Below are 17330 nucleotides of genomic sequence, written 5' to 3' on the forward strand. Positions count from 1 at the left end.
TTTCTAGGATTGTGGTGGATTTCAACATGTAATCTGAATATTTGTTTCGTTTTTATTTACTATGAATGGGTATAGTTTTGCTTATTCAACTTTGTTCTTAATGCTTTTGATTACTTGGTCAACAATTAATTGATTTGTGAATCTAATTGTGACTTAACAAAGAGATTTTAGATTGAACTAAGGTTTGAATAGTGTACGTTCACGTCACTTGGTGATCTGATTTGCGATTTGGGTAGACATACGCCAATTGCCATACATAGCCAAATTAGAACACTAGTTTAATGAACTTTATTTAATTGATTCCTATAGATATATGGTGACCTAATTAAGTTAGGTATTTGGATAAGCATCTCGACGGATACTTGTACATAGCTTTGGATTCTAGGTTGATAGGACCGCCCATGAATGTAAATAATAAGAGAAGCTGGTATCAGATGAAGTATTGAATGAACCCATAATCCTAAGTTTTAGTCTATTACCTTTGTCAAGTAACTGTAATTTCTGTTAGTTAACTTAGTGCTTGTTTTAATTAATTTTTTAAAAATTTTAGTTCCTTAAATAAAATTAATTTATCATAAATTTTAGTACTTAGTAAAGATTTAGGAACAAGTCTTCGTGGAAACAATATTTTACTTCATCACTATATTACTTGTTCAATACGTATGCTTGAGTGTGCAAAATCGACAATAGTCCCTTTGTACTCACTCTTAATATTAATAAAACAATTTTCTTTTATGTGGCTCTAACAATTGCCTATATGACATTTATTATGCCCTATGATTTCGATATTGCATTTCCTTAAACTAATTTTTTACTATTATTAATGTTAAGTTTTTGAGTAGTTGCAAAAATTGAAAATAAATAAGCATATGGTGTTTGTTTAAAGGATTTTTAGAGATAGAGAGCATGCTAATGAGTGCATCTTCTTCTGGTTCTAGTGTAGAGAAACCCAACACTAGAAACCTTAACTGTCTTTTAAGAATTGTTTAAGTGTAGAGTTTAGGGAAAAATTATGAAGGAGAAAAAGGGAAAAATATTTTTTTGATATGAAATATAAACTCAAAGAACAATTATGAGATAAAATATTTTGACGGAGTAAGAAGTTCTTATTCGAGAGTGTATGCTCAAATGAAGTGAGTGCATATTTATAAGTTAATAACTCTTAAAATCCTAATCTTAATCTAATTTAACCTATATCCAAATCTAATTTACATAATCAAATCTAAGAATTCAAATTAGATCTTCTAGTGTTTGGCTTAGTTTGAACTTCTTGAGTTGTAATACAATGGATAGTCACACATATATTCATAACAATTTTGACTAATAATAATAATAGAAAAGACACATGGCAACTTGGATAATTGAGAAAGGAAGTGGGGCAAGAAATGGGGCATTGAATTTGGATTCTAAATTTCTTCCTTTTGTTATCTATTTGCGCCAAGGTAAAGAAGTATAAAAAGTAACAAGAAGTGTTTGGAAAAAGTAAAACAAATTCATTATAGATAAGATCATATCTAAAAATTAATTAAAGAGAGGACAAGTTTTTATGGCATGATATCAAAAATTTTTTTTAATTATTTAAAAAAATTAAATAAGTTTATTTGTTATTATGTTCAATTAAGTTTTGATACTTGTAATTTGAGTCAAATAGGCTCTTAAAACTAACATTGACTATTTGTCATTAATCAAAATTTTGATTATCATTTTATGTAAAGTGGTGGTAACATGACATGTTGATATATAATAATAAATGATGATGTGACATATTGATATGTCATAGTAAATAGTGATATAACATGCTGATATAGTGTGATAATATGATTATGCAATACTTTTCACTTTCAACGTCTTAGTTATATGAATATAAAAATGAAAAGTAACGTTTTAATTAATAATGGTTAGTTAACTTATTAGTTAAAAATTTATTTGATTTAAAATAAAAATATACAGATTTGATCAAACATAATTTTTTTTTTATAAAAATAAACTTAGATTGAATGTAAATAAAAAAATAAAATTTAATTTAGAAGCTTTTCAAAACATTACGTCCTTTATTTTCCACTTCACTACTTATACTTTTCCGAAATGTCAGGTAAACAAAATTAAGATTATTTAATTTTCTCATCACATTTTTCCTTTTACGCCATATAACTGCAGTTAGTTTCATGTTACTCTATTGGACTCCATTTCATTCATTTTAGTTACAATGTAAATTGAAACTCATAATCTTAATGTTTTGCAATAAAGACAAAGGGTGAATTTCCAGTTTGAAGTGAAATTAGGGTAATTATCCTAATTTAAACTCAAAACACATGGAATTCGGAAATCTGCTGCCTGTGCAGACAAGTCGACCGAGGTCTTGGGAACATGGACAATATTAAGCAAGTATAATAACTTTACTTTGAAAAAACCAAATCCATTAGTCCTTCAGTCTTTTATTTTCAGAAACTATATTGTACATTGTTCAACATATTTGCAGTTGCTGTCTTGCTGAGTGACATAACTGGACATCCCAATGGAGATTCCAGCCACAGCTTCAACTCCATGCTAAAATGGAAGGAGTTATGAGCCTGAATGACCTTGGGCAAAGCTAACAAGCTTCAGTTCTGAAGGGACCCTGAAGATACCTCGTACTCTTCTCAGCTGTTCTTTCATGTATTCATTCCTACCCATCTTTAATTTCGGTCTAACCGCAAACTCGTTGTGCTCTTGCACAACTTTCTATTTACAAATCAGCTTGATTTCTTCGGCTAACATAAGGAACAAGGGGCAACTTCTTCCTCATCGAGTTGGCGCTGAGACATGAGACGTTGTTCTAGTATATCTAATGCTTCCTTCATCCATGAGTATTGGCATGCTTTTCTAGCTTTATCAACACTCATCTACACAAAAAAAAAAAAAAAAAAGGAATACAGTCAAAACTTTGTCCAACAGATCAATTTTTCTTTTTGGTTAAATTAATTGATTCTAAGCAAAGTTGAGCATACCCATTCTCTTTGACGAACATTCTTCTCTGGCCAGATGTCTAACTGCTCTTGAACAAGTAAAGGGAACATATATCCTTCATAATGGGTGTCATGGGTCTTACTCTTAAAATTCCATTTACCCAATTCATGCTGCAAAAGAAGTAAGCTCCAGTCACTCTATGTAACACAATCAATAGCAACAGAACTTCATTCCTAAAAATAAGCAAACATTAACCTCAACAATGCCTCGTACACCAGCCTCCTCTAAAGTCTCACGAGAAGCTGCCTCCTTCTTGGATTCATCTATTTCCCAACCTCCCTGGAAAGAGTATGTATTGAATTATGTTAATAAGAGGTGAATCGAACTGAAACAATCTACTCATGTTAACTTAGCATGTTACATAATTTGTTCATTTCAATTGTTCAAGTACCTTGGGAAACAGCATTCCTTTGCCTTTCTGTGAACTGATGACAAGGACTTCCAGTTCTTGTTTTTCCTCAACCGAGGAAGTTTTATATCGGTAAGGTATGCATCTGCACCGCAAAAGAAGGCAAAAGGTTCAAGTTCAGCAACCCCCCTGCGGCGGCATATAATTCTGGGCAAACACTACTCAACACCTGATACGCTTGTCAGGTGTGAATCAAATGCAAATCATGCTGCAGAATTTTCCTTTTCCCCCATTTTCTTAAAGAAAACACTAGTAAGGATTAGTTACAAAAGTCAAGAGAACAATGAATGAGATGTTCCATTTTCTTCAATTTTTTCCCATACAGTGTGGGCCATACTCTACGAGAAAAACAGGCATATTGTTGAAGTAGATGGTGGGCATGTCGGCCATGTCGGCCCCATGAAGCTTTCTAAACTATATATGAAGACTTTTATATAATGGTAATATGATAAAACAAAAGAGTTTTGTTTAAGCACTCCTTAATCTTATCACATCAAGGACTTGTTTGGTTTGCTCGATTCGATTGAATAACTCTTGCATCTAGTGGTATTCGGATAGAGTTATTCTAATAGTAAAGAAACAATAAGATTATTACTCTATTTTACTGTTACAAAAAACGAAAGGCCGCTTTACAAAGTCATCAGCTCGTCTTCCTCTCACAAGGTCTGATAGCTGCCTGCAGGAGTTTTATCTCCAAGGGCAATGGATTTAACTATCAAAAAACAAAGGAAAACCTACCTAGTACATGGATTTAATCAAAGAAATGATGGAAACTTGAAAGACTTTGAACTTGTTGAGAGAAAATTAGGAGAGAGAGAGAGAGAGAGAGAGAGAGAGAGAGAGAGAGAGGAGAAACCGACCCGACAACTAGGCGACGGCCCTTGCTGTAACGCTGCAAATGTCTTCCTGTTCGAGACACTAAGGGAACCACATTCTCTTGAGGTACCAAGGCCACCATACTTGGCTGTTTTCAGAAACTTGGGATGGTATTTCAAACAGAAACACTCTGAATTATGGAAGGGAAAAGGAACAACGACGTTGTTGCAGAATCCTAAGGGCACCGATCGTTTTTGTGTTAGTGGCTATGGTGTGACTTAAGAACTTGTGAGAGGAAAGGGACACCAGATACGACCCATTTTAATAATGGTGGAGAGAGAGAGAGAGAGACGTCGTGGTTTATAGGGAGCTGAGCCTACGCCTACCTGGCGCCTTGCATGAACCGAAGACGACGTGTCTCTGACGCACCAGCTGAGCTAAGCCTCCCTCCCCTACCGATAGAGATATGGAAGCAGATCAAATTGTTGTAGGAAGGAAAATAGTTCTGACATCAACCTGTACATGGTTGGATTTTCACATCCACCCAACTTGTCTTGAATATTTTTTATTAATATTTATTAAGGATATAAGCGAGTCAAGCTACTCGCAAATTATTTGTTCTGCAACTTTTCAACAATCCAAAATTTTTAATATATGATTAATCAGAATGGTACAAGTATAATAATTAAAGTTTTTGAATTTTTTAAATATTAATTAGATATTTTAATTTTTATTTGATTTTTCAATGTTCAATATCTTATATATACATGTACACATTTGAGATTCCGTTTACTAAGATGCGATCGGACAAGGAATATTAAAATGAAGGCATTTTTTTTTTTGAAAAGCAGAAGGAGATTTCATTGATAATCAGGAAAAATGCCTTCCCCTTTACAAGAGCCATGGCGGACAGCCATAGCAAAACAACAAGACAGCCATAGCAAAACAACAAGACTATTGGTAAGTATGCCCTTATCCCATAAAAGTATACTCTCCCAATACTCCTGTTCAAAAGAAGGTAACCTCTCATCACAACACTAAATATCTTTGTTGAGCTTACAAAAAGAAGCAGCAAAAAACCTGACCTTCCAACCAACATTCAGAACAAAAAAGGACAGAAACATGAGACAGACTCAAAAAACAAAAAGATACAATGCTATACGGTCAGCAAAAAGCTTCCTCCACTCTTTCCAGAGAAACCATCAGCAGAGTCGAAACCGAAATCCTCCATCGTCAAGTTCCCAACACATATCCTTCTGGAAACTGAACTCTCAGAATTGCCTTCATGGTAATGCAATTATGAGGGGACACCGGGATCAACAAGGAATCCTAATCTTCCAGCACAAACAACAACCAAAAGACATCCCAAAACAAGAAGACTAAAATTCAAACCATCCAACAATAGAAAACACACAGGATATCAGCAGCGCAACCATCCAATGGGCCCTTGACAGAGGGATGGAGATTTCATAAAATGAAGGCATTTTAATATACATCTATGTAAATAACATCATTTATAATGTGTTTAGATGAGTATTTTTTATAATAAAATAATTATAAGAGAAAATCAAATTTTAAGTATTAGAATGTGATGAAATAAAAAATAATTACAAAAGAAAAATAATGATATTAGGGATTGAATATGAAAAAAATAAAGAAAAATATACCATATGAGTGTCGTTTGATTTGTAAAAATGTGAACATCAATGTCAATAGTAACATAAAAAGGTAAAAAAACAAAATTAAAACTAAAATTTTGTAATTACAATTCATAGAAATAAACATTGCGTATAATTAGAGTTCATAAAAATAAAAGTTGCATAAAGAAAAGGAAACATATTGATATTGATATCTTATTAAAAAATCAAAAAATTTCACAAATAATAATAATATATGCTTGCATTTACATTTATTGACTTTTCATTTGGATTTTCATTTTTCATGTTTTTTGTTATTCAAAACCAAAAATTAAGTAATAAGTTTTTAGTTAATTTTTTGAAAAATTCATCAGTATTGAATTGTAATATAAAATTTATGTTTCTAGCATCCATTAAGTTCTTGCACTTCCACTTCTTCTACTATGGCTTAGCAAAGTTTTTTTTTTTTTAGTAAATTACATTGATGATCACTAAAGTTTTCAAAAATTTCAATTTAATTATTGAATTTTAATTTTTCGTGACTTGAGTCACTTTAATTTGTAAAATATAATAAATCTAGTTACTTTAACAAATTCTATCTAAACAAGTGAAGAAAAAAGGTGTGATTACCATGTTAACTATCACGTCAACAAAAATTCACATCGTTTTTTCGTTTTCCTCTTCTTCTTTTTCCTTTGTGCCCTTTTCCCTCCTTCAAAAAAGAAAATGAGGAAAAAAAATTATGTGAAGCTTTTTTATGTGGCAGCCTATGTGGTAGGTTAGCAGTCAGGCATTTGTTGTCTCTTGTTTGGATGGAATATGTTAATTAGATTCGGTATATTTTACCAACTCCAATTAAGATTGTGCAACGACTGATGGAAATTGAGGAACCAATCGACGTCGACGATTTTCAACTACAAACATCTTAATTGTGTTAGATAGTTTGTAATTTTGGAAAGCTTATTCAGATGTGACATTCAAGATTACATATAACTCTTAAAATAAGAGAAGTGTTTTTAACAAACATAACTATGGAAAATTGTTCAGTAGATACATTTGTTAAAACACAACAGACAAATCAATAGACACATATGTTGAAATAACAACAGATACAACTTTTCAATGTCTATAAAAGAAATCTACTTCCAAGATAGGTTTCATTTTTCCAAAAGCATTTTGCAATAAGCTTGTTGTATTTTAGAGAGTCCTTGTTTGCAAATCTCCAAAGTAGGCAACAATTGTTTAAATATAGTGTGTTACAACACGCCTCAAGCCTTTTTCTTTTTTTCTTATACTATTTTTCTAAAAATTTTAAATAGTTGTTCTCAATGGAGTCTAATCCAAATTCGAGATTTCAATTCATGAATCAAGAATTTATCAAAATTGACTAGTTTGATGGAACCAATTTCACTCGTTGGAGGGATAAGATGGTGTTTTTGCTCACATCCTTGAAGATTTATCATGTTCTAGATTCAAATATTGTTGCACCTCTAGAACCAACTGATGAAGATTTTGATGCACAAACAACATAAAGGAAAAAACGTGAAGAAGATGAATTGATATGTCATAAACATATCCTAAACACTTTGATTTATCATCTATATGACCTTTAATCTAATCTAAAGACTCCAAAGGAAATTTGGACGGCCTTGGAAACTACCTGCAAGAATAAAAAATAGGGCATTGACAAATTTTTATCCTTAAAATATTTTAAGTTTAGGATAAATGACAATTTACTTATCATCGATTAAGTACATTAGCTATAAGTTTTGGTTTCAAAACTAAAAGACCTTGGGGTTAAAGTTTTGATGTGCTATAAATAGGTGCAATTCTTTCTAAACTACCTCAATCTTAGAATAATTACAGAAATAAGGTTTTGCATTCTGTTGATTCTATATCAATAGAACAATTCATGCGTTAGATGCAAATTAAATATGGAGCATGCGCATGTGATGCACTATTTCAGCCTTCTAATTTTAATGTAAATCCTATGAGTCAAAAATCCAATATTTTGGAAAAAATAAGAACTTTAAGAATTCTATGAAATCCAAGTCATTTGCATTAAAAGTTTTAAGACAAACCTTTAAAAATATAAATTGTTTTCATTGTAGAAAAAAAAGCTATATGATTAGTGAGTGCAAATCAAGGAAGGCAAAAAAGAATTTTGGTTTTAAAAACCCTAAAAAAGTAGATGTAGTAGAAGAGGCTATCAAGGAATTGGTTGCCATGGTTTTTATAATGAATATTGGAATGGTAATAGAATTGAATATGACTGTTGGTTCCAATAAAAGTACAAATTGGTAGCTAGAACCTGGTGTTACAATTCATGTATGTAATGACAAAAAATTGTTCGAGACTTACATGAAAATTAATAAACTAGAAGATATTTTGATGGAAAATCATGTTACAGTCAAAGTTGAAGGAAAAAGGAACTATTGAGTTGAATTTCACTTCTGAATAGAAGTTGATATTACTCAATGTATTTCATGTTCATAAAATTCGAAAAAATTTAGTTTTTGTCCATTTGCTTGCAAAGAAAAAATTTAAAATTGTAATAAAATCTAATAATGTAATAGTAGCCAAGGGTGGCCAATTTATAAGAAAAGGACACTTTTGTGATGGCATGTACAAGTTCAACATTAATGAACTAAATATGATTTTTACTTATATTGTTGAGTCTAATTTTTTATTATGGCATGCTAGACTAGGACATTTAAATTTTGGTTCCATGAAATTTATGTCTAAAAATTGTTATATTGCATGTTGTTAGCTTTTATTCTTGTTTTGAAATGACAAAATTGATTGAACTAAATATGCTTTGAAAATGAATGAAAAGTGTATTTGAATATGAAAAAAGTCCTCAAGGATGTTTTGAAGTTGAGCTTAAAAAGAAAGATATATTGAAATGCTAAGATTGATTGAATATGCTTTGAAAGTGAATGATAATGCTCTTGAACTTAAATTTCTAAGTTTTCCTAAAAATTTCTTGTTTTCAAACTCAATGTACTATCCTAAGAATCGAATTCTCAAAATCAAAAATTTGATTCTTAAATGAGAAGAAAGCAAAATTTATTTCTTTATCACATAAAAATCAATTCTAAAGATGGGAGAAGTCAGTTGTTTGTAAAAAGCATTAGTGAAGATTTGATTCTGAGAAAAAAGAAGTTGGTTCTTGAAGCTATTAGAATTGAGAAGAACAGACACCTTAAAGAGCAATAATCGATTCTAGAAGAACAAAATGCAGAAGGAAAAAATACGAAGAAGAAAGAATCGATTCTCCAAATAGCATATGTCGATTTTGAGTGAAGAATGAACCAAAAAGCACAAGTCTGAAGACAAAGAATTGATTCTACATGGAGAAGATATCGATTCTTGAAGCACCAAAAGTAAGAATCGAAAACTTGGTGACCAAGAAAGAGATGGTACAAATGGACAAGATTAGAATGTCAAAAGTCAAGATGAAATTCAAATTTTGACACCAGTTAATAGTGAAGAACCAACACCTTAAGGCAGAAGAACTGATTTTCTAAAAATACAAAAGTGTCACCTTTGAACTAATTTGTGGAAGAATCGACATCTTAGAAAAGAAAAATCAATTCTTTAGAGACAGAAAGCTTCAGACTTTATGAAGAACCGATAACTCATGATCAAAGAATCAATTTTCTATGTGCAACAAAAATGTGCAAGTTGGTTGGAACATACGAATACTTATTCAAACTTCACTCCAACAAGTAAGAAATCACATGGGCTATAAATATCTACTTTGAGGGCATTAAAAGTGTGATTTTAAGCTATATAGAACAATTTTGAAAAGATTTGGAAGAGCCAAAAAAAGGGAAAACAAGTTGGAGAGCCCAAAACAGAAAATTCCCTTCTTTGAGCAAGAGTAGAAGATCAAGTTCCCTTTTTATCTCTCAGTTAGAGTTTCTTAAGCCTAAACCTCACTTCAGTATTCATTTTTCTTGAGAAAGGTCTCATCTTTCTAAACCTAAACATCCTATTAGCCTTCATAGAGGTTTTGAGCTAGAAATTATTTTGAGAATCCATTGTTGTATTGGTTTTACCTCCAAACAAAAGGTAGACGGGTTTTGCCTGATCCTTTACCTGAAAAAGGTAGTGTGTTGGTTGAAGTTATGCTTGATCTTATGAAAAAGCATGTTGTAAAGGTTACACTTGATCCTGTTAAAAGGTATGTTGTAAATGTTGTACCTGACCCTATTGAAAAGGTAAGTTGATAGTGGATTTGAACTCTTTGTATCATCAAAAGAGAAGACGTAGGCATTGAAAGGCTGAACTTCTATAAGAATATGATGGAGTCCTCTTTACCTTTCTACACTTTGCTTATTTGGTTCATGCTCTGTTTTTGCTATATTTCTGCTGCATTTAAAAGTTTTTCTAAAAAAATGGAAGTTTTAATTCAAAACCAATTCACCCATTTCTTGCTTACTTTACTTTAAGCTTATCTTCTTAACAAATGGTATCAAAGTAAGTTCTCAGGTTTTGCAGGTTTAACAACCTTTGAAAGATCCTGAAGAAAAGTTTAAAGTAAAAAAAATGGCATCTTCAAACTTCATTGGTGAAAGACAATCTATGATGTGACATCTTTTGTTTAAAGGCAAGAACCACCTATTTTAGAGGATGAGGTTTGAAAGTTTTATACAATTTATTAATCTAGATCTTTGGGATATTATTGTTGATGGACCTCATGTTCTTAGTAAAACTATTAATGGTATGAAACATGTTAGGACAATATCTAAATGGGATGACAAGGATAAAAAGTTGATTCTGTTGAATCACAAATCTGTGATAGCTATCTTGTGTGCTCTTAGTGAGAGTGAATTTAATATGGTAGCTATGTGCATTTATGCAAAAGAAATTTAGGATACACTAAAATATTGCTATGAAGGCACAAGTCAAGTAAAGGAATAAAAAATAAGTATGTTCATACTTGTATGATTTATTTAAGATGAAAGATGAAAAGTCTATAAATGAGATGTATGAGAAATTCACCAAGATTATAGGAGGACTAAAATTATTAGGAAAATAATTTCCAAATGCACAATTGGAGAAGAATCCTCCACTATTTACTAGGGTCATGAAGACCTAAAGTGATTGCTATAGAAGAAGCTCATGACTTAAATGCCCTCAAGCTTGATGAGTTACTAGGATCCCTGCTCACATATGAAATGACTTTCAAACACGAAGAAGAAAGGGATGAAGGTTTTAGAGGAGAGACAAGGAAAAAGAGTATTGCTCTTAAAACTACTCAAGAAGATGATGAAAAGAATCTTGAATGTGATGATGAAGAGATAACTTTATTGACTAGAAGGTTTAATATATTTTTGAAAAACAAACAAGGGAGTAAGAGATTTTTCAAGAAAGAAAAACCAAAGAGAGATATAAGGAAAGACATGCCAAAGGACACTCGTGAGATAGGCAACATCATCTGTTGTGAATGTTAAAAGCCTAGTCATATCAAATATGAGTGTTTGAACATTAAAAAGAGATACCCCAAGGACTTTAAGAAGAAAACAATGATTACTACATGGAGTTATAGTGATGAGTCACAAAATAAAGGAGAAAAAGAGGTTGCAAACCTCTGCTATATGGTACTTGATGATCTTATGGATGAAGATGATGTAAAGTCAATTAGACAAGAAGAAAATTTACAGTATCTTGATTCCGAATGTCTGAGTCATAAAATGGTGATATACTTAGACGATTTACAATAATTACAACTCAATCATTGGGTTTAAATGGTAGGAATGAGCAAATGGGTGGATTAGGTGGTTTGGTCCACCATACTTAAGGACCAAATGGACCAATCATTTTTAAAAAACAGACCAAAACTAACCAAATCGACCAAACATAGAATTGGCTTGATTGGTCTGGTTTTGGATTAATGGACCATAACTTTATCACTCTTTTTTTACAAATTATAATATTAAAACTTATAAACTTCATTCATAATTATATATATATATATATGAAATTAATGATATAACTTATATGTTATAATGTTATATATCAAAGTTTGTATAAATAATAACTAATTAAAGACAATATGTTATAAAATCTAAGATGATGACTAATAAACTTATTAAGTGCAATCATATAAATAAAGTTTATTATAAGTTATAGAATGCTTATGTATAAATTAAATATATGTATATATAATATATTACTTTATTATATATATAATTAATGATACAAATTATATGTTAAAATGTTTTATATCAAAGTTTGTATAAATAATAACTAATTATAAACAATATGTTATAAAATCTAAGGTGATAACTAATAAAGTTATTTAGTGTAATCATACAAATAAAGTCTATTATAAGTTATAGTAATGTTTATGTATAAATTAAATATATGTATATATATTATATGACTTTATTTTATATATATATGAAATTAATAACATAACTTTTATGTTATAATGTTTTATATCAAAATTTATATAATTAATAACTAATTATAAACAATATATTATAAAATCTAAGGTGATAACTAATACAGTTATTAAGTGTAATCATATAAATAAAGTTTATTATAAAATATAGTAATGTTTATGTATAAATTAAATATATGTATATATAATATATTACTTTATTATATATATATAATTAATGATATAACTTATATGTTATAATGTTTTATATCAAAGTTTGTATAAATAATAACTAATTATAAACAATATGTTATAAAATCTAAGGTGATAGCTGATAAATTTATTAGGTGTAATTATATAAATAAAGTTTACTATAAGTTATAGTAATGCTTATGTATAAATTAAATGTATGTATATATAATATATTACTTTATTATATATAATTAATTAATGATACAAATTATGTTTAAATGTTTTATATCAAAGTTTGTATAAATAATAACTAATTATAAACAATATGTTATAAAATCTAGGTGATAACTAATAAAATTATTAAGTGTAATCATATAAATAAAGTTTATTATAAATTATAGTAATGTTTATATATAAATTTTATATATGTATATATAATATATTTATACAATTATATATATTCATTACTAAAGTGTAATAATTATAACATATTAATACGTAGGATATTTACTATCTTATATTATAATATTAACATATAAGTTATATGTTTTAAAATATATAACTTGTAATTTCATATTAATATAGATTTATAAATAAATATATATAACTAATATTAAATTGCTATGATTATGATTTGTATAGGTACATATAATACCCTAATATATTTTAAGTATAATATTAATTAAGTTTACTATCAATTCTTTTAAAAATATATATAAAAAATTATATATATTAATATATATATATAAATATATATAAAAAACTAGTTTAGTTTTTTGGGGGGATTGGTCCAAAAATTTTAAAACCGAGAACCAACCAAAAAACCAACTGTACTAAACATGTTGAACTAATTAATCCAATGGACCAATTAGATTGAACCGTTTTACCCAAACCATATTTGGTTTGGGTAGGTAATTGGTTTGGATTGGTTTTGCTCAACCCTATTGATGGGGTTGTGTCACGACCCAAATTCGAGGCCATGACCGGCGCATGGGCCCAATGAACGTAGTCCACTAGGCCCAAGTAAGCCTATTAATCTGACAAGTTTATCATTCCATCATAAATTGCTAAGTCACATTTCATAACTTAGGATCAAAATAATATTGAACATTGCCACCTCATACTGGAATACCAAACAAGTATATATATATTGTCTACAACATGTATCTTAATAATATACATTAGGTTTGTCTATACACAACAAAAGAATACTTGACTTCCAGCGAAGAGACTCGGACGAATGTATAGTTATTAAATACCGAGACACCTATCAAAAGATGAATACAAGTCTACAAGGATACCTCGTCCTAGTTACCGACTGCCTCGTGATCTGAAAACATGAAGTTGAAAACGGTGAGTATAAACCTAGTGAGTGAACAAGAAAGGAACCAGCATACCATAAGGAATGTTTAACGAAATCATAATGCATTCACTTTTCAAAACAATGCAATTTATTTGAGTTCCTATTAAACCCCTCATGTAAACCCCACATGAGAAAAATCACTTATTGAAACGAGTCCATGCTCAACAAAGGATTTGGAGAGTGAAAACTTTAATAGCATTCATGCAAATTAAGTCAAATAAACGACGGGTCCTCGCTGCAGCGGAAAGGCATTCGCTGCAGCGAAAATGAATTTTTGCTGCAGCGACACTTGACTTAAATTATCATATAGTCGAGGGTTTCTTAACTGACCGAGGGTTTCTCACCAAACCTCCTCATTTTAAACTTAATTCATTTATTCCTTAATGTTGGAAGTCCATGCTCAAATATGGTAGTAAAGAAGTGGAAAATAGGGCAACAATTGATCAAGTTGTGAGACAAAATAGAAAGTTTTTCGCTGCAGCGAGAAAGAATCTCGCTGTCGCGAAATTTCTGCCCCAAGATAGAAACTTTTTCCCTGCAGCAAGAACGCGAGTTTCCGGCCAGCCACCCTCCAAAAACCCGAGAGTTTCTCGCTGCAGCGAAAATCAGAACATCAAGAAAAAAGTTTTCTTTTTCCTTAAAACAAAGCCATCATACTAAATAACAAAAGCTATATGTAACACATGCAAACTCCCAAATTTCAACAAATCAAATGCTCACATTTTTGCATTACAACCATATACCATATATATGTGTATATATATATATATATATATATATATATATATATATATATATATATATATCAATCATCATGTACACCCTCCCATTATCATCATCTCATATGCAACGTGTCACGACCCGGTACTCCCCTCGAGCCCGTGACAACCGCCGCGGTGTCCCGGTAGACACTTATTGCCCGGAATGTCAACCCGAAACCCTGCAAGGCTTTACTATCAGTTTCTCTGTTCCCTTGTGAACAACCATTGTCAAATATCGTGTTCTAAAAGATTTTAAGCTGTTTCCAACTTTAAACAAATAAAATATTAATTTTTCGTCTCACAGGGGTAATTTGATCATTTTTCTCAAAAATTTTGAAACTGGCTAAAACGTAATATACAAGTACAAAACACACAATTCATATTCAAAATGAGTTTAAAAGTCTAAAATCTTCATTTAAAACGAAATTATGGTTATTTGAATATAATAAGAAAATAAAAGAAATATTAAGTAAAATATTCTATTTTCTTATAAAACAATATTTATAGAGTTATACGTGAATAATTTTTATAGCGTAAAAGCTAAATAAATTTATACATACTTAAATACAGTAAGCCAAAATATTTAATTTAATTTACAATAACAAGAGTGCCCCCGAATAAACAAAAGTAAAGAGGACTGTGAACCTACGGTTTGGAAAATGCAGATCCCACTGTAGTCCTCGATGATATCAGCTATCTACAGTCTATACTGAACCTGAAATGGGTGGAAATGAGGGTGGTGAGATTATAAAATCCCAATGAGTAAACAGACATCATCATAAACATCTAGAGTTGAGTACATGGAGACAATAAAGTAAATCATCATAAACTGGGTTATACAATTAGAACACATCTCGTTCAAAATACGTAAAAAGGCTTATGAATCTCATAAAAATCTAGGCTTGTGCCATAAATCCATTCTCGGGGACACCTTGGCCGAGGCATCCTACCGAGACCGCCAAGGCTATTAAAATTCACATTTCACATAAATCATGTTTTTGTTTTGAAAACATAGTCGTTCCTTGACGTTGGCTGAGTTCCCCCTCACGTGGTGGTTTAGCGTGAAGTGAACCCTAAACTTTACCCCAGGAGATACCCTACGCGCCTCTCCGTTCGAGGTAAGAATATAATGGGGTTTACCGTGCCCCTCTAAAAGGCTGATCCACAGAAACCCCCTATTGCAGTGATTAATTAATATATAATCCACCATATAATAAAACTCAATAACATGATATGGCAATTTTGTAATTCGTAGTTTTTCAAGGTAACCAAACAATTCGCATTTCAATACAATTGCCAACTAGCCAATCATGCTCGATTTATCATAAGCCAGTTAATTTAAACAATCAAATTGCCACAATTAACAGTCTCCGTGTACTCTATTTTTCAAAATCACTATTAATTTCAAAACAATTTATAATTTAATTTCATTGAAACTCATTTATTCATAAAACATGAAAATTTATCTTTTTAAATTCCTTTTTCCATAGAATTCATGAAAGCATCTAAAAACCACCCTAGATAATTAAAATGACAGTAAGTTTACTCACAATGTCTAGAATGCAGACTTTCGAAGCACTCTGTCTACTGGTCCTCGGATGCAATTTTCTTGCCTTTATCGGAGGACTCACCACCTTAACACAGTACAAAATCGAGAGTTTCACCAAGTTGGTACTAAATCAAAATTAAACTAATTTAATCTACCAATGCATGATATGGAATGCAAAAATGCACTGGTAACTATCTAAACCCGGTATTGGCCTAATTCGTCTTATCACCCGATTAAATTCCTAACGGGTCCGTTTAAACTCCAATTTAATTCTTTTCAGTTTCTATACCTCAATTGCACCCAAATTAACTTAATGTCCCTCAGTGTGGTGCAAATTATCAGTCCCAACAGCAAATTACGAAAATACCCATAATGGGTAAAAATTCGTATTTTTGCTCCGAAAATTCCCATTATTTTTCTAGGCTCATAATTCATTATTCCTTAACCAATTCTCCTAGAATAAAATCAAACTCATCCTCACTCACTACATGGTAAATTCAGCCATTAATGGTTGGGGGAGAAAATAAATTCTTTTCTTGTTGTTTTGTTTCTAAATATGCTAAACTAACTAAAAACACTAACATAAATTAAAATCAAATAAATCCAACAACTTTCTCTCTCCTAACCCATTTTTTCAGAATTGAATTCATCATGAAAACATGTAATTTAATCATGAAAAATAAAGAGAAATGCTTGGGAATAAGAAAACTCAAGCTTAATAGAAAAAATCTCACCTTTTTCACTTAATTTCCTTGAAAATTCACACTTTTTCTTTGATTTTCTCTCTCTAGGGTTTTGTTTTTATTTTCTCTCTCTTCTTGCTGGTTTGGCCAGCCATGGGGTGGAAGATGGGCTGATTTTGTGCCTTTTAAAAAGGAAAATAATAAATTAATAAAGGCATGACACATGGCATCATGTCATTGGCCCGTTTTTAAAATTTTAAAAATTTAAACATTTTATCTCCACCACATATTTAGTCAAGGGTCAAAGATGAAGACAAAGGAAGACCATGTGCTGGAAAAAATATCCTGGTGGTGGAAAATTACAATTTTGCCCCTGAGGTGGCAAAATTACCATTTTACCCCTATACTCCAAATTATATCGAAATTAAAATTTTTCACTTATAAACCTCAAATCATACTTCAATAAGTCAAATTATACTCCAATAAGTCAAATGGGGCCAAAAAATTCTTTTCTAAAATT

General features: G+C 30.7%; 1 protein-coding gene and 1 long non-coding RNA gene across 2 annotated transcripts; both read right to left on the bottom strand.

Moving 5' to 3' along the window:
* Positions 1-2395: 2395 nt before the first annotated feature.
* On the bottom strand, positions 2396-4523 carry LOC18601206 (nudix hydrolase 18, mitochondrial-like). The gene is made up of 5 exons (XM_007032063.3): positions 4276-4523; positions 3398-3500; positions 3202-3285; positions 2988-3116; positions 2396-2882 (listed from the first exon to the last, which is right to left on the bottom strand). Exons 1-5 carry the CDS (start codon positions 4371-4373, stop codon positions 2751-2753), a joined length of 546 nt encoding a protein of 181 aa, XP_007032125.1. The 5' UTR covers positions 4374-4523; the 3' UTR covers positions 2396-2750.
* Positions 4524-15246: 10723 nt separating this feature from the next.
* Positions 15247-16964, bottom strand: LOC148763072 (uncharacterized). Its single transcript, XR_016025731.1, has 3 exons — positions 16862-16964; positions 16129-16212; positions 15247-15293 (listed from the first exon to the last, which is right to left on the bottom strand). It is a non-coding gene; the product is annotated as an uncharacterized LOC148763072 (long non-coding RNA).
* Between the last annotated feature and the right edge of the window lie 366 nt (positions 16965-17330).

The sequence above is a fragment of the Theobroma cacao genome, chromosome 4 (genome assembly GCF_053813885.1).
Source record: "Theobroma cacao isolate CCN51 chromosome 4, ASM5381388v1, whole genome shotgun sequence".
Classification (NCBI taxonomy): domain Eukaryota; kingdom Viridiplantae; phylum Streptophyta; class Magnoliopsida; order Malvales; family Malvaceae; genus Theobroma; species Theobroma cacao.

Bases quoted from the DNA above. Each gene is read 5' to 3' on its own strand.
- LOC18601206 (XM_007032063.3), bottom strand. From the start codon at position 4,373: ATGGTGGCCTTGGTACCTCAAGAGAATGTGGTTCCCTTAGTGTCTCGA. The intron at 3,117-3,201 runs GTTAATGTTTGC...CTTCTTTTGCAG, and splicing joins GTGTACGAGGCATTGTTGAG to CATGAATTGGGTAAATGGAA. The intron at 2,883-2,987 runs GTATGCTCAACT...TTTTTTGTGTAG, and splicing joins ATGTTCGTCAAAGAGAATGG to ATGAGTGTTGATAAAGCTAG.